The sequence below is a fragment of the Aphidius gifuensis genome, linkage group LG6 (assembly GCF_014905175.1).
Source record: "Aphidius gifuensis isolate YNYX2018 linkage group LG6, ASM1490517v1, whole genome shotgun sequence".
In the NCBI taxonomy this organism is placed as follows: Eukaryota; Metazoa; Arthropoda; class Insecta; order Hymenoptera; family Braconidae; genus Aphidius; species Aphidius gifuensis.
This window is the reverse complement of record NC_057793.1, coordinates 5356586-5380577: the sequence shown is the minus strand read 5'-3', so window position 1 is coordinate 5380577 and position 23992 is coordinate 5356586. Positions and strand designations below refer to the sequence as shown.

Sequence of the window (23992 nt, the reverse complement as noted above, 5' to 3'; positions counted from 1 at the left end):
ATATTTGGATTTTTAAGTCTGTTACATACAATATTTATTTATTCACAATTTTCACCGCATTTTTATTGACAAATTAGAGCTAGAAAGTTATTGATTTGACAAGAATACAAAGTGGAAATTGATGAATCAATCGTTGGGGATTTGTTTTAAGGGAATTTCAACGCTTCGAATAAATTTTATAAATGGTGATAAATAAATCACTTCATGCCACGATTAAATAATTTTTTCTGTCTGTTTTTTCAATAAAAATAGTTGATTTTATATCAGACCAGACAGTTATATATATCTTCAAAAATATGAATTGGGCACAAAGTGATTTATTTTCAGTTTTAAAGCTTTTTGTATCAAAAAATAAAAATCATTCGCAATTTATTTTAATGTGAAGTTTGATAACCGTTGATATGTCTATGAAATCTAAAAAAAAAAATCAGTTAAATATTCTGTGGCAGTAAATTATCTACCAATTATTGCCATCACTTGGAAAAACTGAATATAACCATTTGGATTTAAAAATACATACATTTGGAGACACTCAATTGTCACTTTTGATGAAACATCCCAATTCGATTTAGTCACGTATTATAAAATTCAATTACACTGACAAAAAAAATTATATTTAAAAAAACGAAGCAAAAATAAAAAAAATGTTTACTCAGTTTGCAGTTTCCCCTGGGTACCAGTTGAAATTTAAAATACGTTGGTTGTTCATTTAAAGAAACCTAGTCAATGAACTGGAACTCTGGAAGCTTTATTGACTGGAGCTTTCCAGAGTGTCTCAGAGACAAAAAATTGAGCCAGGCTCATTAAACAATCGGTAGCCTAAGTAAATAGTTGAAAAACCTAAGAACACATAGTAGTGATGAAAAAAATAGAGAAAAAAAAATTAAAAAACAAGCTATGAATCGTTCTTGTCTATTATGTGTTGGAGCCCACCCACAGTGTGACTTTTTTCATTCTTTACACATGGTAGTCTAATTTTAAAATATCCTTAGGGCTTCATTTTTCTTGTAGAATAAATAATGAAATTTTATCTCATGTATAAATAAAAAAAAAAAAAAAAATCAAGATAAAAAATAGAAGACATGACAAAAAATAAACAGTGATCATATTTTGTTTGAGGCCAATTATTATAAATACTAGTGATTGATTGTTTTTTTTTGTTACGGTATTAATTTTTTTTTTTTTTTTTGTTCTGATATTTAATACTTATTTGTTCAAATGGTAATAACAGCATAACAATTTTATGAATTTTTTTTTTTTGTTGGTGTTGATCATAAAGGGACACAAAATCAATTACCTCGATGATATAAGTTGAACTTAAGCTGGTCAATCAATCAAACGATCACAAAGTGAATGGATATTGCAATCACTGATTGATTGGCCAAGCTTAAAAGTCAGTGCTTTAGCTCTTGAAGCTGTGTAATTATTGATTTAACCACATATTTTTTGTATTTTAAAAATAAAGTATTTTTATTATCTTTTTGTGGAAATAACAAAAGTATGTCAATATTTTTTTATCCACGAGTTAACTGTTAGTTTTATAATTCTGATTTTCATAATTTTTTTTTTTATAAAAATAGATTACTTGTATTTATCATTGTTTTAATTTTTTATAAACTAATTGATTTAAAGTTTTTTTCTTTTTGTTGAAGTAGTCTTAACAATGAGTTGGTTCGCAAGTTTTTTGTCTTAATTCAAAAATATCAACATGTCGTTTTAATTGTATCAATTTTAACATCATCGTTCATCAGTTTTTGTATATTTACAAGCAGCTGTACCAGGTGAATTATAATGATTGTTGTATACGTTAATTTTTTTTAATCCACTTGATATATCTGTAACAAATGGTGTAAAATCCATATGCTTACTTGGTCAACATTTAAATGGTCCAATATATTATTCTACTGACTCAAAATAAAAGTTTAATATCTGTTGTTATTACAACAATATATTTGTTTATTTTTATTTTAGAGAAAACTTACCATCACTTCATGTCTTTACCAGTAACTATTTAATATAATTTAGCTAGCCTCAGGTTTATTGATGTGCTGTTCGATTTTATTGAGCTAGATATTTGTAAATATCAAGAATTGGAATGACAGAAAGAATACAAAACAAAAGTATATTAATCTAATGAATTTATAAATAATCCTTGACCATATTGTTGTGTTATTATTTTTCAGCAACAGCATGTTGAATAAATTCTCATTGACCACAAGAATTTGTTGTTGCATGTTTACAAAAATTTGGTTAGCTTCTTCGAAATGACATCTATAAAATTAAACAAAAATTAATTAATATTGTCTAAAAAAAAAAAAGAAATTTGATTTTAAAAATAAATTTTTAATTAGCATGAGTCCTTGGTATAAAAGTCTTGCCACTTTCAAAACAAGTGTCAAATAAATTCCAGATACTGTCATGTGGCAATTAAAATCTTTTAGCTTATTATGTTGTATTTTTTAATTGATAAACACCTGGTGTTGTTGTCATATCAGTTGCAATCAGCTGTTCATTTAATTTCGTCATAATTATTATTATTATTAATTTTTTTTTATTAAAGCGCTTGGTGGCGAAAAAAAGAACTATATTGTGATAAATCTGATTCAAAAATTGCCCGCTGAAATTTGGTCCGCCATTTTAAAAACCAAAAACATCAGTCGGCTATAAATTTTAGAAAGGGTAATACGTAAAAAAAATTGCTCCAAATAATTAATTAATTAGTTAAAAAAAAAATACCGTAAAAATTATAAATTTATAAATAAAACGTAGTGCTTTCGGTAGTCAATCGATTGATATAATTATAATATTTGATTTATAATTATTTTTGCAATTAAATAGTAATTTTGAAAACCGGCTATACGCGAAGGTCATTGGCATTTTTATTTTTTTTTGTCGTGAAATACTCAATTTTAATTGAATATTGAAAACTCGATATTATTATATTCTTAAAGTGTAGTGTATTTTGCATTAAATTGAATCGGTCAACAACTACAATATGTTTTTAACATTTATTTTGATAAAACAATTAATAATTGCGCAAAGGGTTTTTTTTTTATCGTCATGAGATGACGTCATGCTCTATTTTTTTTTTTTTTTTTTTTTTCCCGCTGAAATTTCCGCCATTTTAGAAGCCAAAAACATCAGTCGGCTATGAATTTTAGAAAGGGTAATACGCACAAAAAATTGCTCCAAATATTCAATTAATTAGTACAAAAAAAAATACCGTGAAAATTATAAATTTATATATAAAACGTAGTGCTATCAGTAGTCAATCGATTGATATAAGTAAAATTTGTGATTTATAATTATTTTACAATAAAATAGTAATTTTAAAAATCGGCTATCTGCGAAGACCTTTCATTAGCATTTTTTTTTCCTGTTGTAATATAAGATACTCAATTTTGATTAAATATTGAAAATATTATTTTATTTTCAAAGTGTAGTTTCATTAGCATTAAATTGAAGTGTTCAACAAGTTCAATGTGATAATAAAATTCTTTTAATAAAAAAATAATTTAGTGCGCGAAGGTTTTTTTTTTTATCAAGTCATGAGATGACGTCATGTATTTTCTTTTTTTTTTTTTAATGTAAGCTATTCAAGCGCTCGGTGGCGAAAACAAAAACTATGTGCCTTAAGTCTAATTTAAAAGTTGCCCGCTGAAATTTAGTCGGCCATTTTAGAAAAAATAAAACCAAAAACATCAGTCACCCGTGATTTTTGGAAGGGTTAATACACGAAACAAATTGCTCCGAATAGTCAATTAATTAATATAAAAAAAATACTGTGAAAATTATAAACTTACGTGTAGAACGTAGTACTTTTGATTTTACTTACTTTTTTATTCAATTGAGATAATAATGACAGTAAAAGTTCAAGAAAGTCTTTTTATCAAAACCTTTACTAGTAAGTAATTAATTAATCCATACAGATTTAATGAATTTTATTAATACAACATTTTTTGCTTATTTTTTAGATTTTATCGTCCTGGTACTTGATCAGCCATGAAAGATGTCAATTCTTAATCCAAGGACAACAGAAAATGGTGAATATTAAATATTTGAATTATTCAGTATTATTCAATGCTACTGAAAAAAATTTAATACTTGATGTTATTCAGAATTTTTTTTTTACATTATAAATATTTTATATATTTATTATTTATTCTTATTTTTCGTTGGCTCAATCGAATTGTTTTGTCACGACTCGTTACATTCTTTTCACTATAATATTGTGTGATGCTGTGTTCAACAGACACACGGATTCATTAAATTAAAAATACCAAATTTAAATATTTAACTAAAACTTATAAATGTTTTTTTGATTTTAATAAAAAACTTGTATGTTTTTTAAAACAAGTGAACAGCTTGTCAATAGTTTTATTGACAAAACGATATAAAAAAAAATAAACATTGTTGCGAGCTTCATTCCTGACCTAGCAAGACAAATTTTAGTTTAGAGATTTCGTGCCAACCAGAAGCAGTTGTTGTCATTGCAAGTGCACCTAATAGTGGCCTATTTATATAGATATAGTAGAATATTTTGTATTGGATATTATCTATATATGAAATACATAACTGTAAAATCCATGAAAATCATAAGGACATGTGTCTGTAACAGCAGGGTAAAGAATATCATATAGCCATTATTGAAGATGCCTCTGGCTTCTATCACACACGCTCAACTGATCAGAGAATATCCTCGACATCATGGACACTGATATCACAGTTGTGTTGTTGTTGTTTTTTTTTTATTTTTATTTTATTAATATAAACGTTATCGATATTAGCTTGGTAGGTCACTGGGTAAATACAGTTTTACCACATTTGACAAGATCACGTTTAAGCTTCGGGTCTTTGAAAATAAAATAAAAATATTAATATCAGCATGTGAACACAAAAGCACTCGTGTTGTACATCCAGATATTTTTATAATACTCGACCTAGTTTTTGTTTAACAATTGTCAAACCCAGAATACTTTTTTCGTGATACTTAAAAACAATAGAACAAAAATAAAATTGGAAAAAACTTTTGTCGTCATTGATAATAAAAATATATCATGGTAGAGTATATATTTTTAAATTTATTGAATTTAATAAATTTCAAAGCGAGTCATATTGGAATAATAAATTTATATTTTTTATTTTTTAAATATTTAATGACCCATCAGGTTTAACAAAATTCATATGAATAATTTTTATTATTCACAAAAGAGAATATTCTTTTATGCAACGTTCATATGGATTTTCTGATCAATAAATTTAAACAAAACCAATATGTTGAATTAAACTAGAACACAAGTTTCAATATAATGTTTACTTGTATTTTTAAAATTTAAATTTGGCAATTTTTTTTATTCTTTTTTTAATTTCACTAGAATGTAAAAATAACAAATAATATATACGTCGATTGAAGACTATTCAAGAGGAAGCAATTTCCATTTGGTGAATCTTGCCAGCTGAAGAATAGGCTTTTACAAACTGGAACGACGAAACAATTCCTTACGGCAAATTTTCTCGTTTGTTGTATAGCCGCTCAAGGAAAATGTTTTTGAACGTGCTCTGGAAAAAAGCCAGCCAGAACATTTGGGTTAAACACAAACCATAGATGAAATGGTTCGCTTTAATGCCAATGATCAAACAGTCTGTCATATACATATTTTTTAGTTTAAATAAAAAAAAAAAAACAAACTCTTTGTGCAAGATTTTCTCGATAAACGTCATATATGTTTCACATGAATTTATCAAAATTTTTTAAATATTTTTGTCTTTAATATTTAGAAAATTCTTTGTAGTCGGTACTACTCCAGTATTTAATGTTGAAAAAAAAGACAGTAACATTTTTTTATGCATTCTTTAATCTACAAAATATAAAGACAACAAAATAACTTGAAAAATAAATATATAATTTTTTTTATTAAATTAAGGGGAAATACAAAGAAATGATCATAAACATCAGCTTTTTATTATTATTATTTATTTATATTGAAAAGGATATTGGAAAAAATTTATTAAAAATTTCATTGACACATTTTAATGTGTTCAATAAAATTCGAGATTCGACAGGACGAAAAATTATCATAATCTCGTCGAGTGTCAATGGATGGACCATGGCTCGATGTGGTTTAATAATACCAAGCTATAATTTATTGACCACATGACTGTGGAGCTGTCCCACAGCTCATGTCAGTGTACTTTTGATAATACTCATTATGTGTGTGTGTGTGTGTGTGTTGGTTTTCTACACCGTGTTGGAATATTAAAAAAAAAAAAAATCAAATAGCTGACACACATGAGGTGTGGGTGCAAGCATTTATTCGCGAGAGTTGCTTGATGCTTTGGGTTACCTTTGTCCACTTACCAGATGATTTTACGTTGATATGTATACATTTCGCTTTTGCTATTTTTGATTTCTTTGGCATTGTACTCATATGTTCATATCACGCGAGATGCAGTTTTCTATTGTTGTTTTAAATATTATAAAATAAAATTAAAAACTCTTTTTGCCATGAGCACTGAGAATATGGAATTACATAAAACGTAATCGTCTTTTGGGAGTGGTTTAATATAAAAAAAAAAAGCAAAAACGAGTGGGTGTAATATTTTCATTCTTGCCAGTCATTTATTTCATTTTTGAATGTATAAAGTATATATGTTTATGTGAATATATTTTTTTGAATTCAACATTTTTTTGAATTTTAAACTTATTTTTTGTTTTTGATCTGCCTGTATTTATGGTAAATGTTACATTCCTCTATATTCCAACATAAAAAATACAACAAATTAGTTTTTAAAATTAAAAATCAAAAGAAAAAATTAAATGCTTATTTTAAATTAATTTAACATGATGTTTAATGATTTACTAAATATAATGGGAGCTTGATAATTTTTTTTTTTTTTTTTTATATGAAATTGTATAAATAAATAGACAACACTCAACCGGATGATAAAAAATTGTCGAGCAATTTATGACTAGCACGTGGTTAAGCTTGTTCCAAATAAATTTTCTTGCCAATCTGAAGAGTCTTTAGTCTTTTTCCATTTTTATTTTCAAAATGATGATTTTATAAACATCAAGTATCTCAATTTAATTATAAATTTTTAATAACAATAATTGTTGAAAATACCAGTAGAATAAATTCCGAAAAATCAAGTATTTGTGTGTGGTATGCTGTAAAATTATCAAAATTGTTTTAAACAATTTTTGTTACTGATATTGCAATGTAAAATATCCAAACTGATCACGATTCGTATGTACATTGCCTCGGGAAATTTGTCCGAGAATTTTCAATGATATCAACTTTTGCCAATTATGCATTTTTAAGTATTCCAAAGTGAATTGTTTCTCCTAGTTTAAACCGCACACTCAACATGTGATAACATATAATATGTAAATTATAATTTTAATATTATTAAATTAAACTTTAGTAGGTCAAATTTTTTGAGCCAAAGTTAAACAATTTTAATTAACCAACAATGAAATATTTATAAATCGTTAAATATATCATCAAATTTTAATCAAGCATACTCAACGTCATATTATTTTTAGAAACATGTATTCGTGATTTTCATCACACAAATATTCACAGATTTACCTGAACAAGTCGAGATTGAATTCAACCTTTTCATCGTGTCACGTAAAGTTGTTTAAAAATATATATCCAAGCTTCAATAATATTATTCAAAGCACAATATAACGAGGTTTAAAATAAGTACCATAGAATTTCATGTCTAGCTTATATTTCTAGAACCGATATGCATCAATGTTGTGCTGAAACAAAAATAAAAAAACAATACTATATGAAAGTAGGCGTTCTGTAACTGATAACTGTTCGAAAAAAATTTTTTTTTCTAAATGTTTTTTCGCACGTCAGCTTTGTTAAAAAAAAAAAAATCAAAAAAGAAAAAAAAATTAAACACGTCATAATGAGTAAAGCTCATACAATGCCTGTGCATAAAATTTTTATTTTTATTTTTTGCTTATATCAGAAAAATATTTGTTTCGTTAGTTTCATTCACACAATTACATTGAGTCGATAAAAAACTTGATTATTTTAATTTTAATTTTTATTTAATTTAAAAAAAATAAAATAAATATTACGACAAATAAATTGCATTACTTGGAGCACGGAGATCGAAACTTCAATTCAATAATTTGTAAAAAGAAGACGAGAGAGGTAGATGCAGTGTGCACAAGCCACTGGTTATATCAACGCGTTATCGTACACTACGTGTGGCACGCGATAATTGAAATAATACTAAATAAGCTACGTAATTATAGGCTATATAGAGTTGAGGGTTTCAGTATTTCTACGTGCATCACACACATACACATGAGACTGTTGCATTTCATTGGGATTGGTGAACATTCAAACGTTATATACATACTGTATACCAGCACATTTATGTATATATATTTATTTATATATAATAAGAAGACTTGACTTTTGCAATGCATGTTTCGTGCTAACCCTCAAGCTATATCTGCCCTTCACATAAAGTCTTTCTGCATACAGATTTTTTATCTACAAGAAAAAAATAATAAAATAAAAATAATAATTTTAAAAGTATACTGAAATTTTTTTTTTTATTAAGATAACAATTGTGTTACAGTAAAACAAAACAGGGCTTTAGTGTAAAATAAAATGGCTATCTTGTAAACCACTCATAATGATGATGATGATGAAAAAATTTAGCATTTAATTTTATTAATGTATATCAAACGGAATTTCATAGAATCATATAATTTCTCATTAAAAACAGCTTAAAACTGCAAGCTCTTTAACCAGCCATAATTTTTCGTAATTTTATTGATGCATATGCCAATTAGTATTTTATTTTTTTTTATAAAAATTTGATGAATACAATTTATTAAGTCTCAATTAATTGGGTGTATTTATTCGTTTATTCTACCGGCGATTTTCATGATAATATTAGTATTACAAATTTTTAATTAGAGAATTTTTTTTTAAATTTTTTTTATAATGATTAAAACAATGAATATCACTGTGCAATTCGTCTAACTATTTATAAACATGTGTAGATACATGACATGGTAAATTACCAGATGTCACTATTGCCAAGTTTATCATAAGTGTAACAATCCGTAAAACGCCACGGGTTATAAGCATCACCACTAAAACAAAAGTCAACATATATATATCTCACTGTATAATGAGGAAAATGTGAAGCCTGCGTGTCTGTGGCAAGCAATCATATGAAATACCGTGTAATTTAGTAAATAATAAGTCAGCAAAATGAGAAAAAAAAAAATATAAAAATATTTTATCAAACGTGAAAAAAAAAAACTTAGGCATGATTATTTGAATTAATAAAAAATTCAAGTAAATATGTTCTTTACAATTGGAATAAAACTTTTATTCTTTTTTTTTTTCTTATATATTTTTCTTTTGAATATTTTTTTTTTTATGATCAGTAAAAAAAACATCTGAATAGTTTTTTTTAAATATATTGTTGAGAAAAAAATTATTATGCATCCTGTGATGCTGGTGTAGATAGTTTGAGGATATTTTTTAAGACCTTTGAGGGGTAACACATACTTGACACTTGCCATTCGATTTTCACTGCAATATATATCTCATCGCCAGGATACCATGAAGTTAACGGAGACTAACCAGAAAAGTGGTTGGTGATTTACGATCGACCCAGTTTCCTTTTTTTTACCAAAAAACATCAGAGTAGTTTTGCTATAACCAACATCACTGAAGCCATCCTACGATCTTTCCTCTTTGAAATATAATATAAGTATATATATTTAAAAAAAATAAAAAGTAAACGCTATAAAGTTTTTTAATTTTATTTTTTTTTCTATTTTTTTTTTAAATAAAAAAATAAAAAATTACATAGTTATATAATTTTATATATGTTGAACCAGTTTTCAATTTTTATGATATATACCTTCGTGTTACCATACGAAAATTAATTATTAAAGTAAAAGGAGGTACTTGAGTAATTAAGAATTTGCATCGTAATAAATCGAATTTCAAGACTTTTAATAATATTATGCCAAGAGATAATACTTTACGTGTTATGTTAAAAATTTTCATCATGGCAATAATGGGATGGTAGTTTATTAAAAGTGTATATCCTTGTGACAACGATGAAGCAAGTAATTCTTCTCTAATATATATCATCTGCTCCTCTCATTACTCAAGCAATATTGATATGTCAGAAAAAAGAACAAAAATTTAATTAATTAACTCATGAAAAATGAATATTTACACTAATTTTTTTTTGCATTTTTTTTTTAAATAGATAAAAGAGAATAGTAAAAGCTTTTGGCATTATTATTTTTATTTATTTTTATTTTTTTTCATTACTTTATAATAGTCATGATTATTATGAAAAGAGATTTTTTTTATTAAATGAATGAGGGATCACATCTCCTGGAACTCGTTGGATTACCGATTAGTCACATACCAGTGCAATAGTTTCTCTCTATATATATATTCGCATAAATGTACATCATGCATAATGAAACAGAAAACTGATGGTGATGGTTAAAGTGGTTCGTGAAAATTATTAGCGAGCAAAAGAGAGGATTTACACTGACGGTCTACATGAAAAGGAATAAACGATATGTCGTATAGATGATTCCTCGTTTAAACGAAAATAAGGATATAGTTATATGGGCAGGTTATGAAACTTTAAGTGGCAAATTATTATTTGACTGGATCATTTTAATGTTATTTGAGAGGAAAAAAAATAAATAAATAAAAATTTCCAATCAAGAGGCTCATTAACGGTATAAAAAATTCACGACGTTAAAGATTAGCTTGCAGTTTTTTTTTTTTGATAAACGAAAAGAATAATTTTTTCGTTCTATTTCCCAAGAGAAATTGGATTATTGATTGTAATTTAGGTTAAGTGGAGATAAAAGACAGAGAGAGAAATAAATAAAGAGCGATGAGGGGTGAAATTGAATGTCAAATGTAAAAAAAAAAAAAATTAAAGTTTCAATTAACATTGCTATAAATATATGTATATTCAAATTTAATTATTTCAAGGATTAATTCAATTGATATATAATCTATGGATAATTTGATATTCTACATATTATCAAATTTAATGAATTTTTCTGTTAAAAAAAATAGTATTAAATCAAACGAAATAACTGATTGAGAAATTGAAAATATTCAAATGGTTTTTTTTTTTAAATTTAATTTCTATTTTTTATAAAAGTAATATGAACATTAGTGCTTGTCACGACAAGACACATAGATATATTTGTTGTTTATATATAAAATAGTTTTAAAAGACGTGAATAGGCCCCACGATCAGTGACCCTGACAGTTTGACCCTCCAAGAAATAAAAAATAAAATAAATAAAGACAAAGAAGAAGAATAATATCGCACGGGAATATCGTTGAGAGTCGTCCACTATTTGCTGGATATATAAATACAGTCACAGGTACATACATCGGTATAATATGTATATATGCGGTATATAAACTCTTCAAGCGATTATCGAATCGTGAGGTAGGTCGACTTGATTCGGTGATCATTGGCCATAGTTTTGCGTCCGCGTGTTTATATACCAAAGATTCACAAAGTGCGATAATCCAAGAGTTGGATATTTCTCGGTCAAGTTTTACCCCGGGCCATATAAAATACCACAAGGCTTTCTTATTATTCTTCTTAATATTTTTTTTTTTTTTTTTTATTATTTTATATATTATTTTTTTATTATATATTTCTCATGTTCGACAGCTGGCATCTTCTGAACTTGTTTCGTTCCGTATATTTTATTTGCCCTAGGCCACAACATACTAGCTGTTCGATGATGCATGAAAGCTGAACCCCCGCAAGGTGACCTGATATTATAAAAAATTATATTCACTATACAATTTTCATATATAAAAAGGGGTAAATGATGATAATAATAAATAAATGAAATTTTAAAAATTTGCATCCCTCCATAACGCTTGAAACGTTTTATTTTTGCCGCGTGATTAATATTCGTTGTGGTAAATATATATAAAAAAAAGAGAAAAAGAAAAACAGAAAAACAAACAGGTAACGTATATTATTAATTGATTTATAACGCGCCATCTTGCTCGCAAATGACTAGTAGCTGGTTATCATTAATTACAAGGATAATTATCAAAGTGTTAGAGTGTGCTGCAAATATATATATACACACTTTTGTAGAATTGCGGCATCATCAGGAGTAGTAATATGTGGTTTATTCCGTCTGGTACTTGCACTCGTATAATCTTCCGGTATTGAATAATTTATTGGCTCAAGGAGGGCTACAGCTTTTCATATATTTTTTTTTTACATTTTAAAAACTCGTTGATAATGTAGACGTTACATTTATGTATGCTACTAGTAAACGTGATGTATTGTAAAATATTTGCGTTTTAAAATAATTATTATATTCTAACATGAATTTTAACTGTTGCTGTAATTATTATTCCAACTAAACTAATTGACGTGAAAAATATATCGTGATGTAACATTCATTTGAGAAAAAAAAAGTAATACTTTTAATTTTTTTAACATGTATGTAATTATTTTAATTCACTACATACACATAATATCAATACACTGGCTTTTTATGGAACCTTCAGGAAATCATTAATTGACAGTTGACTTTTAGAGAAAAAAATATATATATATATATATATTCCAATGTGGGGTATAAGGAGATAACTACTAATCGCTTTTACAATATGTCTTGAAATGAAACTCAAACGATAATATATATACTTTTTTTTTTATTAGAAAATATTTCTCAATCTTTATCTATATATATTTATTTTATTAGATGTTGTTTTTTATTTTTTAACATATAAGTTGTTGTTGAATATTTTTCTTTAAATTTTTAAAAAATAATCTATGATTATAACTTTATGGGAAACTCACAAATATATCAATTAACATGTAAAATAATTCAAAAGATAATCTATGTTTTACGATATATCTGTCGGCAAGAGGTAACACGTTATCACCAAATGAGATAGATCCTCCTTTTTTTTTTTTTTCTTTTTTTTTCATCTAAAAAACACCCTCTAAAACCGATATCATCTTCACGATACCAGATGCCTCGTTTACGTCGACACTATTTCACATTTAGAATCGTTATATTTACAGCTTATCCTTACAAGTATACCTCCCCAATCAGTCGCCACACAAATAAAATTAAATATATAACATCAAAACTATCAAAATAAATTTCAACAAAAATATCATTTTATTTTCATTCAAATGATTTTTTTTATCTAAAAAATTCAGATAATCGACACATTGATGTCATGAATAATAATTTAATCATTATGAGATAGTGTCAATTAAAAAAAAAACTAATATATTAAAAAATAGAAAATATATATCAATTGTCTTTTTAGTTGAAACTATATCAATAGAAAATAACTATCTGAATAGGATTTCAATCGCTCGGAGTACAAACTTGTATGCAGCAAACAAAAAAAGTAAAGAAGTATTCTAGAGTAGAATAGCATACACCTCCTTAGAATGCTTTGCTGCGTTTAATAGTTCGTTTGGAATGTCGACGAGAAAATTTGAGTTACCTCTTGGTTATTCTGTATGCCGTATTAAAATTGATACTGAAACTGGTTGAAATTCTATCCGAGTACGCGTCCTAACCAGTTTGATTATTGTCAAAACTATTCAACTATCATCACGCATCCGTCTTATTGATTGTAAAATGTATTTTAAATTTTTTGAAAACTGACTCAATGATAAAAATAAATAAAAGCAATAGCATCGATAAATTTATATAGGTATTAGTTTTTTTGCTAAGAAATATTATTAAAATCGTATAAACGTTTTTTTCTACTTACAAAAAGTTTTTGATATTAGATATAAAGATAAAATAAATGAATACGAAATTGTTTAAAATTACGCTACATATAATTATTCTGCTAGTTACAAATTTAGTTTCAATTATTTTATTATTTAATTCATTCAACTAATGAGTAAAAAAATAAAAAAATCTTCAGCATGAAGTAAAGCTAATGTATCGTTCTTTTTATAATAGATTTATACAATAATTTTCAACATTAAAGAGGACATTTTATTCTTAAGAAAAGGAAATGTGTAAGGAAAAAAAAAAACAATTGTTCGCAGATTGTCTATGGGGATCCCGTGGCGAGAGTAGCCATATAGTTGCTCTTATGCATATAACTGTGAATATATATATCTAAGCAAAAGCCCATATGTATTTTCTATATATATATATAATACCATAGAAATTCCATATACATAATGTATCATAGTGTATTTGAAAACATCGTTTATGCAGATGGTACACCTGGTTGTAAAAGATCTTTCCTTTCTGTTTTATTTTCTCCGCATTGTGGACAAACAAAGTCAATCATATTTCTTGTTTATATTACAAACAGTGTCAATAACCGTTAGCTGAAAATTTCTGACGTTTTAACATATGTCTGTTTGTATATCAAAAAACCATATACATCAAGGTATGCATTATTTCAAAGCAAATATTTTTAAATTAATTATTTTTATTACTGGTCTTGATATATATATTTTTTTTTAAATTTACATTGAAGAAAAATTATGTAAATTTCAAATAGTATCACAATAAACATTAAATGACTGAGCATTAACAATTAAAGATTAATTTTTTGAAAATTTGTTAAGTGTAAAAAATAAATATTATAATAATAAAGTAAAGTTTTAGTTAAAATAATAACTCAACCGTATCAGCTCCACCCACTGATCAAAGTTGGTGATAGTCATCGACCTATCGTGCACAATATATATACCAGCCTATTGCATTGTTATTATTATAAAAATATATTTATATATAAACTATAATCCTCAATGTAGATAGTCTAGGTTGTGACTATATGTAAAGCTTACCACGTGTAAAATCAAGTCCATTGAATTTTTCATTGAAATTAAAATACAATAAGTAATATAAAAATATATAAACTAGACTTTACCAAAACATAAAATCAACATACTTATAATCTATTATATATACAGGGTCAAATGTTTTATTTGTTCATTTTATTTTGTATCAAAACATCCAAGGAAGAGAGGGTCATTTGGCACTTATTTAGTGTCTAGAAAACTCATTCGATATAAATCCACACAAGCTTGTGCGTATTGTACAGTATGTTTTTGAAAGAGAAAGAGAGAAATACATAAATCAATAAACAAGGACAAAAAAAAAAAGCTTGACCCTTTCTCTCGTTGGCACTTTAGTTAGCTTTCCAGTCAGTCATCACCCCAAAGAATTCATGCTATATAGAATTATCGTAATGCTAAACCATTTGGTATTAAAAGTTTACCCTCATATGTGTCTCCAGAAATTTGTTGGAAACATGACTCAGAAATATGAGTGCCCAGTTTCATGTTGATCAAAAGTTAATTGATTTGTTATCACAGTCTATATACGTATAGATATATTTTTTTTCCATTTCTTTTTTTTTTTTTTTATATCAATATCAGCAAATACGCAACTTTTACAAATTCATTTTTATATTTCAATTTTTCTTTAATCAAATTCAGCAAGGATATTAAATATTAATATACTTTTTCATGTCACAATGAAATAATGAATATATTTTTCTTTTTAAAATAAATTTTAAAGTACAAGCTAAAAGAAAATTCATGGTAATTTAACATTGTGATTTTTAAACTTATTAAAGTTTTTTTTTTTTTCTTTTTCGTGTATACATGATGTGGGAATCTTTTGAAATAAAATAAGAAAACTTTTATTGTTCTTTTTTTTATATTTGTGATAATTTGTAAGTGAATAAGCATAAGGGCTAGCAAGTTTTTGGCACCCTGTCACTCTGATATATGGTATCCAGTCGCAACAAAATTGTAAGGGCGCCATGGCACTTATGGGTGTGGTAGGCTTCTAAAACCACCATATTTTTCACTGGTTTTTTGTTTTTTTTTTTATTTATTATATTTTTCCTTGAATAACTTTTATTCAAGCTACTTTTTGTCACACCCTTCTTGGTGTACAGGCAATTGTTGCAGAGCAAGAGGGTTGCGGGAACGGGGGTACATATTAGTTTTTATTGCTACTTGGATCGTGATTTCGTCATGGATCCTTGACTTTTTTGAATCTATATCTTTTAAAATGTATGTATATATATATCCGTGATAAATGTATAGGTAAATCAAGTACATTTTATAATGGAAAACTTTTTTAAAATTACTATGAGGGGATCAGGGCTAGGAAAAGTGTGCACATTGAGTAAAAAACATACCTCATTCTTTGCTGACAAAAAAAAAATGAATAAATAAAACAAAGTATGTATTAAAAAAAATAGAAAAACGAACATAACGTATAAAAGCCCAACAGTGAGGCGAGACTAATGGTTATTGTGTCCCTTTTTTCTTCTCAACAAAATATGCAAAGATAAAATGAAAACTAAATTTTCTTCATTTGTGTTTTTATTTGTCTCACGTTGCTTGTTGACTAAGATATGTTAATTTATGGAATGAAAAATTGTATCTTTTTGTACATTTTTTTTTTATGTTCCATTTTACAAAGAATAAAAAATAAATAGATAATAAAAATAAAAAAACAAGTTAAATATTATTGTTAAATTTGTAGAATATTAAAATAAAATAAAAACCAAATATTAGCAGTTTGTTGTTGATGTGGGTGGTCTTATGGATAAAAAAAAATTTATTCACCCTTTTTTGAGTTAAATTGTTAATAATCACTCAGCATCAATGCGGTTTTTATACCTGTGAAATAAATGACCATCGTCAAAAGGCCAACACCATATAACAGCGAGAAAAAAAAAAATAAATATAAATAAAAGAAACAAAAATTAAATACATATATAAATTACAATAAAATAAGAAATTTCAAAAAAAGGATCCAATGTTTTCGATTAATTCTTGAGAATTGATTTGAGAATTAAAAAGATACATGCAAAAATTGACCAAGACCTTGTAGCTATATCGTGGATGTTTATTGCCTCAAGGTAAAAACCACTCAGGACAATGAAGAACAAAGATATAAATTTATCAATGAGATAGAGAATGATAGGAGCTAAATGAAATATGATTTTGTGGTTCTTTGAGTATATTCAATATTATAAAAGATGCATATTATTTTAAAAATTTGTTTACTCAATTTTCATCAAAATTAATGATCACTATTATGCTCGTGTATAATTTAAGAAATATAATTTATTGAATTATCAATTCAATTGTGATTAGGTAAATGGCCTGTTTCTTATTTGTTTTTATTACATCCTCAGGGTATCGATGACTACTCGGCCCACCTTGAAAACAATAAATTATATAATAATAATAAAAAAAAAAAAAAAAACAAATTTTAAATGTTGAAGACTGAAACGAAAAATTGACATCAATGATTTATAGATTATTTACAGCACGGTGGTGGTGGCCCATATCTATTCGCGCGAGTAAGCCTGTCAAGAATTTCTTGTGTTATTACCTTGGTCTCGCGGTTTACCATTAATATTGATATACGTAAAGAATAAGTCTGTTGCGGTATAGAACAACGGGTTATAATCATTTTAAGTCACGATAAAAACAATTCGTGGGACTTGAAGTATTTTACGATTTTACTGGAGGATATAATATTTTTTTTTAATTTTGTCTATTGCTATTACCTCAATGTGACGTGAAATATATATTTATACTTGTCTTCACCAGACATTATATAGCCTTTACAATTACTCAAACGTCTTTCTGAATAGAAAATAAAAAATTCTGCACAAGTAATGTATTTAATTAAATAATTAAATGATAATACAAAATATTTTTAGAGAATTTTACTGTGCAGAAATATTATTTGAGAAGCAGTCTGTTAACAAATGAAAGTGCTCTACTATTATACCAGTAAAGTTTTTTGCTTGCTAAAATTAAGAATCCAGCCCCAGGTCTCTTCGTGATCGTTCAAAGTATATTCAATGTCTGTCAAATTTTCAAGTCGTAAGTCTCTTCGTGGTTATATTGTAACGACATCAGTAAACTACTCTTAACTTGAAAATTGTATAAGTCAGTACAACAGAATTTTGATCGATCATCAGAATTCCATACATGAAAAATATATATGTACTACATTACTAGAGGTAAAAAAAAAAAAAAATCAAACTCATTGTTGAGAGTATCAAAAAGAACGTAGAAAAATATAAAATAACAAAAAACACATGAGGACAAAAATAACAAAAAAAAAAAAAAAAACAGGATTCAAATGGAATATGAAACGACGATCCGTTGTGTTGATGCTGGCGGGACCTTTCATTGTGGAGGGTAACCCATCACCGATACTACGTTATAATCCTGCCACTCAGTTCTTTGCAACGAGACGCACGGTCGCCGTGTTCATATCCTAGCATTTCTTGGCGGCGTGTGTACGATCTCGTTGCGCACGCGCTCCCCTTGATTCGTTTGTCAGCCGAGTATCAACGAACTATACCGAGTTATAAACTTAGGGCGCGTGGCGCCTCAACGGAATCACAGCGGCTCAACTGGACCAGTTGCCGGACGACTGTCGTTGCGCAAGAACGTATTTCTTGCGGCTTGTCTTTGTTTTTTTTTGCTCCGAAATAAACATATATTTATCACAACGTTACCCTTCGTCCCTTATCAATAAGTAAACACTGTTGAAAAATAAAATTTAACAGTTTTTATCGTCACACGACAGGTGACCAATTCCCATCGTGTGTATTAATATAAAAACATTTGCCATGGAAACTGTTCAAACTTTAAAAACATTGTGATTTTTTTATTTTGTGTTTGTTTAAAAAATTTTATTTTTAAACCATTTTATTATGTGCATTTAATAAATAAACACCGACCATTTTATAAGTGAATAAAAGTTTTTTTATAAATACACTTGGATTATCAGTGTAATAAATTTTATGAATTTTAAAAATATAAAAAAATAAATACACACATTAATACAGAGTCAAAATAATAATTGTCAAGGAAGGATGAATTTTATTTTATCGGTTTCATACAATATAAAAAAACAGTGATTAAATATTATTTATTAATAAAATCAGAGTAAAACAGAGTTGAAAAATTATTTTTAATTAGTCAAAATAAATAATTGTGCTCCGAAAAAAAAATATTATTATTATATTAAAAAATAACGTTTACTCCATTTTTTTTTTTTTTTATTAATCATCAAAGTGTTTGGTGGATAAATATATATTTATTTTTGTGGGTGTAATTTGTTTTTTTCTATTTTCTGTCATAAAGGCAGTAGTGAAATTACGCAATGATAGTGTTGTGGTGAAAAACAAAAAAAAAAGAAAAAGGTCGTTTGATAAAAATAATTATTATTTAATAATCTTCCTGTGTTGTGGATATATTAACGACAATGCTGAGCCACGGATCGAAAGTTTTGATCTTAACGATCACCCTGGCAGTCTTGGCAAAAGGTTTGTGTTACAAATTTTTTTTTTTATTTTATTTTTTTTAAACAAATTATTATCATTGAATTTTTGTTTAACACATCTCTCTCAGCGACTCGATGAAATATCGAGATTAGACAAATTCATTCGAAACTCAGTGAATAAATTTATGAAAAAAAATAAGGGACAAAATTATTATTACATTGAAAAGTTATGTTGTTACCTGAGTAATATATGGGGTAAGATGAGGGGATAGAAACATGGTCGTGATGAAATTTCAAGGGAGAAATAAAGACCCGGGGTAGAAGAGCAACAGTGAAAATTATATTCTTGCCCTTTTGTAACCGTCGCGTGCAATGTCTGTTAATTTAATTTTTTTCTTTTTTTTTTTTTTTTAATTTTATTCTCTTTTAAAACTTTTTCATGTCATTTTATTATTACAATTCTTTGTATTATTGGATTTTATTTATTTATTTTTTCATCAAGTCTTCCTTTTTAACCATCATCAAATTTACTTATCTCGTCTTTTCTTACTTGCTAGACAGAGATGTTAATTTTGCACTTCGTCTTTACTCGATTATCTATCGTGGTTCAAAACTTTGTCAAGTGCTCCGAAGTGCTGGTTTCTATCTGCCATGCACTACTAGTCATTCTCTTTTTCTTGCTCCCTCTCTCTTTTTCTCTCTCTGTGTGTGTCTCAACCTCTGAACTATGTATTTACTTGCTAAAGATACAATCAAGTTGATGATTATAGAGTGAAATTTTGAGTCAGTGATCTGTGAAATATATATTTAAAAATTGTGGATAAAGTGAAATATTATATTTAAAAAAAATTTAAAATACTATAAAATGATTAAAGATTACTAAATAAAAAAAGACAAATTATTGTCACTTTAATATCTGTATTATAAAAGTAATTCTTCAATAATTTTTTTTTTAATTTTTCTATTTTTATAACACACGTAATAAAAAAAAAAAGAGAAATGAATAATAAAGACAATCGATGAATAAAACTTTCTTTCTTTTCTTTCGCGATTGAGTAATTTTACAATTTAAAAGTTGAAACAAATATTGAAACAAAATAAAAAAAGTTCATTCATTTTTTTTTTTTTTTTTCTTAAACCATTATTCTCGATGTAGTTTCAAATGCACACATATATATATTTGAATTGGTAAAAAGTTGAAAATAGCATTGGCGTGAGCCGAAAAAAAAGAAAAAATATAAAAAAAAATAGTAAAGCAAATTATTCACGAAGATACAAGGCAGTTTGACTAAAGCCAAGCTTTTCTTGGACGACAGGAAGCATTGCGGGAATAATTAATCGGAATCTATATACTCTAGTACATTTGTGAATCCAAAGATAGTAACATTGCTTGTTTCTATACGGTGGTATAACCCTCGGGGTATATCATCAACCTCGAAACACATGGTTGTGTATTCATGATGATGTATATCTTGCTAGTTATATATATATATACATATAATTGTACATATGAATTTAATATATACTGCATAATTGATATTGAAGCTCGATGATGTATGACGCGAACACTATAGGGAGTGTACAATTTTTATTTTTATTTTTTTTTATAATATTAACTGTATATATACATATCGGTTTTATTGCCACTTGATATCGATGACTAAACGCAGGTGAGGCCAGCAGGTGGCCATTTCCTTGTTTTCATTTTTCACAAACAACAATGAATGATCAACAAAACGACAATATCATGTTCATTCGTCGTTTTCAAACTATTCAACTGTTTACTTATTTTTTTTTTTTTTTTTTATATTTTTTACTATCCATTTTCATTTTCTGTAAAAACAATTTTATATTTATTTTTTTTGACAAAAACCAAATCCATGGTCAAAAGTTTAAACTCTGTATATATATACTTTAAAAAATTCACGGGTAGAACTGTCAATCGTACTGAACGAAAGAATCGACACTTTCAATTTAAATATGTAAAATACAGTTTGACGTAAAACCCGTAACTCTTGAGACTTTTCAGTTATTTTTTTTTATTGATTTTTATATTTATTATTTTATTTATTTATTTTTTCTAGACTTCTTGGGCTCGCGCCATGGCCATATCAATTTAACTTTTTATTCGAGACGAGAAGCTTCCCTGTCGAACACTTGATCGAGTTTTTTTGCATTTTTTTTTACATCTCTACCTCATCGATATTTTTTTTTATTTGTTTTTATCCTTATTTCCTGAATGTTTTTTATTTTTTACATGATTTTTTTTTTCTTCCGATCCCATGAGTCGTTTTGAAATTTTTATTTCAATTCCAGCTTTCCATTTGCACGAAAATTTCTCGTTTTTAATTCATCTTATATATGCCTCGGTAAATACTTGAGAAACACTTTTTTATTTATTTTTTTTTTTTCAAATAAAAATATTTTAAAATGTGTATTCTATATTTTTGCTTGTATCACGTTACTTCTTGACATCCGGTATTTTCTTGCAATGCATGTAGTTTGCGTTAGTCTATGTGAAAAGATATGCCGAGAAAGAGAGAAAGATTATGTCCATGCGGTCCGTTTGTCAAGCTCGTTACAAAATTCTTTGAATACTCTATCACTTTACCCGGGTGTCGGTTCAACGTTCCGCGAAGAAAACATGGATAATTGATACCGACAAGTTGAAAAAAGAGCCAGATGTGTCGTTGATCATTCACTCTGTTGATCAAACTTTTGAAAATATTTATATCACAACGAGAAATTGAGATAAACTTGTATATTCTTTCGTGTGGGTCAAAGTTCACGTTGTGTGTACATCACATAAACAATTATCCAACATTATTTATATTTCAAAGAAATTAATGAAGTCATTTATGTTGCCATAAAATTTTTAATATTATTAAAAGAATAAATAAATATATATAAATGAATCATTGAATAAAAACTAAACGAAACAACATACATGTCTCAATATAATTCCTGGAAATAATTTGTTTTTTTAATTGAGTAAATACAAACGTTCCGAGTTCTTTGAATTTCATACATAAAATAAAATGATGATTATTAACATGACCGTGCCACTGACCCAGTGCTTGACATTTTGTATACAAATAAAATTTTTTATCAGAAATAAATGTATGATTTTGATGTTTGCAAAGTCATGTCACGTGTTTTATTTGTGCACTCTTCTACAGTAGAAAAAAGATCGATAAGAACTCGTTCACAGAGAGATGCAATAAAGTAGAAAAAAATAAAGAAAAAAAATAAAAAAAAACTATCTCTAGAGTATATCCAGCACTTGATTGATCGTTTGGATTTGAAGGACTCTGAGAGAGTTGTGTGCATTTGATATTCATCGTCTCTGTCATTGTCTATATGCAGGACAGATTAGACGTATGAATTATTCCCACCATATATTTTATTGAATGACCAATTGCACATTTATGAAAATTAAATTTTACATCAATATCAATTTACATATGTATACAATCTAAAATATATATTCAGATTATATTTAATTTTTTTATTTTTCATAGTAATCCATTTATCTCTTTTTTTTTTTTGCTTATTTGCTCAATTTAAAAAATTTTTTAAGTAGAAGTACAAGGTATACACATGTGTATATGACGGAAAAAAAAAGGGCACTTTTCGTTTAAGCACAAATGCCACCACTTGCCAATGTTCATGAGACCATGTTCGTTACTGGATATCTCGTTCGTATAAACATCTTCACCCACCTCTGGACTCCTCCTCTTGCTTCTTCCCATCAACTTTTCTACTCTCTTGACATCGGCGTTCTCTCAAAACATTATCACTTGGCTGCACGTTTGCTCGTCCCTCCGGCGCCTTGGCAGAAGACGTCTCTGTGTCTTTCATCAATTCCTCATTCTCTTCCTTCACTTCAACATATCCAAACCCCTTGCTTTTTTTTTCTTTCCATTTTTTTTCTTATCTGAATTAACAGCACTTTTATTTTATTTTTTTTTCATTCTACCATGAAATTATTGAATATCTTCTTAATTCTCACAAAGTACATAATTGAAATAATTTCTAATAACAGTATTTGTTTTATTTCTATATAGATTTAATTTTTCATTTGACTTGGCGCACGTTTCTTTATCAGTAGTTATATATGTATATGTATTATTAATATTCGCTAAATTCTCAGAATAACTATTCGTTTGGGAATCCTCAATCGAACAATGCTATTAATAATTCCACGCTAGTCGTGGTCCGTATTACCGAAGCAAATAACGTTCTCTTAGTACCTAAGACTACACCAAAGTTTATTTCTCTCTTAATTTTTTTTTTTTTTTAACTCATTTTATTATGCTCAATCCTCTTTGTCCTTAGTCTCTTATTCTTTTTTACTTTTCAATCTTTCTATATACAATCTATATGTACAGATACTAGTTTCACTCTTTATACAAACTTTGTCCTTCTCGAATCGACGGTTGGCCTCTTGTAAATATTTGTTCATACCCAGTGCCATCTAAGAATCTGCCTTGAATATATACCACTTCGTGTTTTCAAGTACTTCATACTTAATATCCTCACTGCTGTATATATATACCAAACTCTTAGTAAGCAGTCCACCTTTTGCTTCGTTTGTTTACGCAAGTCTGAACCAACATATTTGGATTTAAATTTTCT

At 27.1% G+C, this 23992-nt stretch overlaps 1 protein-coding gene across 2 annotated transcripts in view; it reads left to right on the top strand.

The window, feature by feature from the left end:
* Nucleotides 1-3877: 3877 nt before the first annotated feature.
* LOC122859003 (roundabout homolog 1-like) overlaps nt 3878-23992 on the top strand; it is a 181273-nt gene continuing 161158 nt past the window's right edge. The window contains exons 1-2 of one of the 2 annotated variants that reach the window (XM_044162314.1): nt 3878-3904; nt 3975-4043. In XM_044162314.1, the coding sequence (XP_044018249.1) occupies nt 4010-4043 (34 nt within the window). In that variant the 5' untranslated portion in view covers nt 3878-3904; nt 3975-4009. Of the gene's footprint in view, nt 3905-3974; nt 4044-18486; nt 19398-23992 lie in introns of those variants that run through there. The other variant, XM_044162313.1, reaches the window with a different exon arrangement.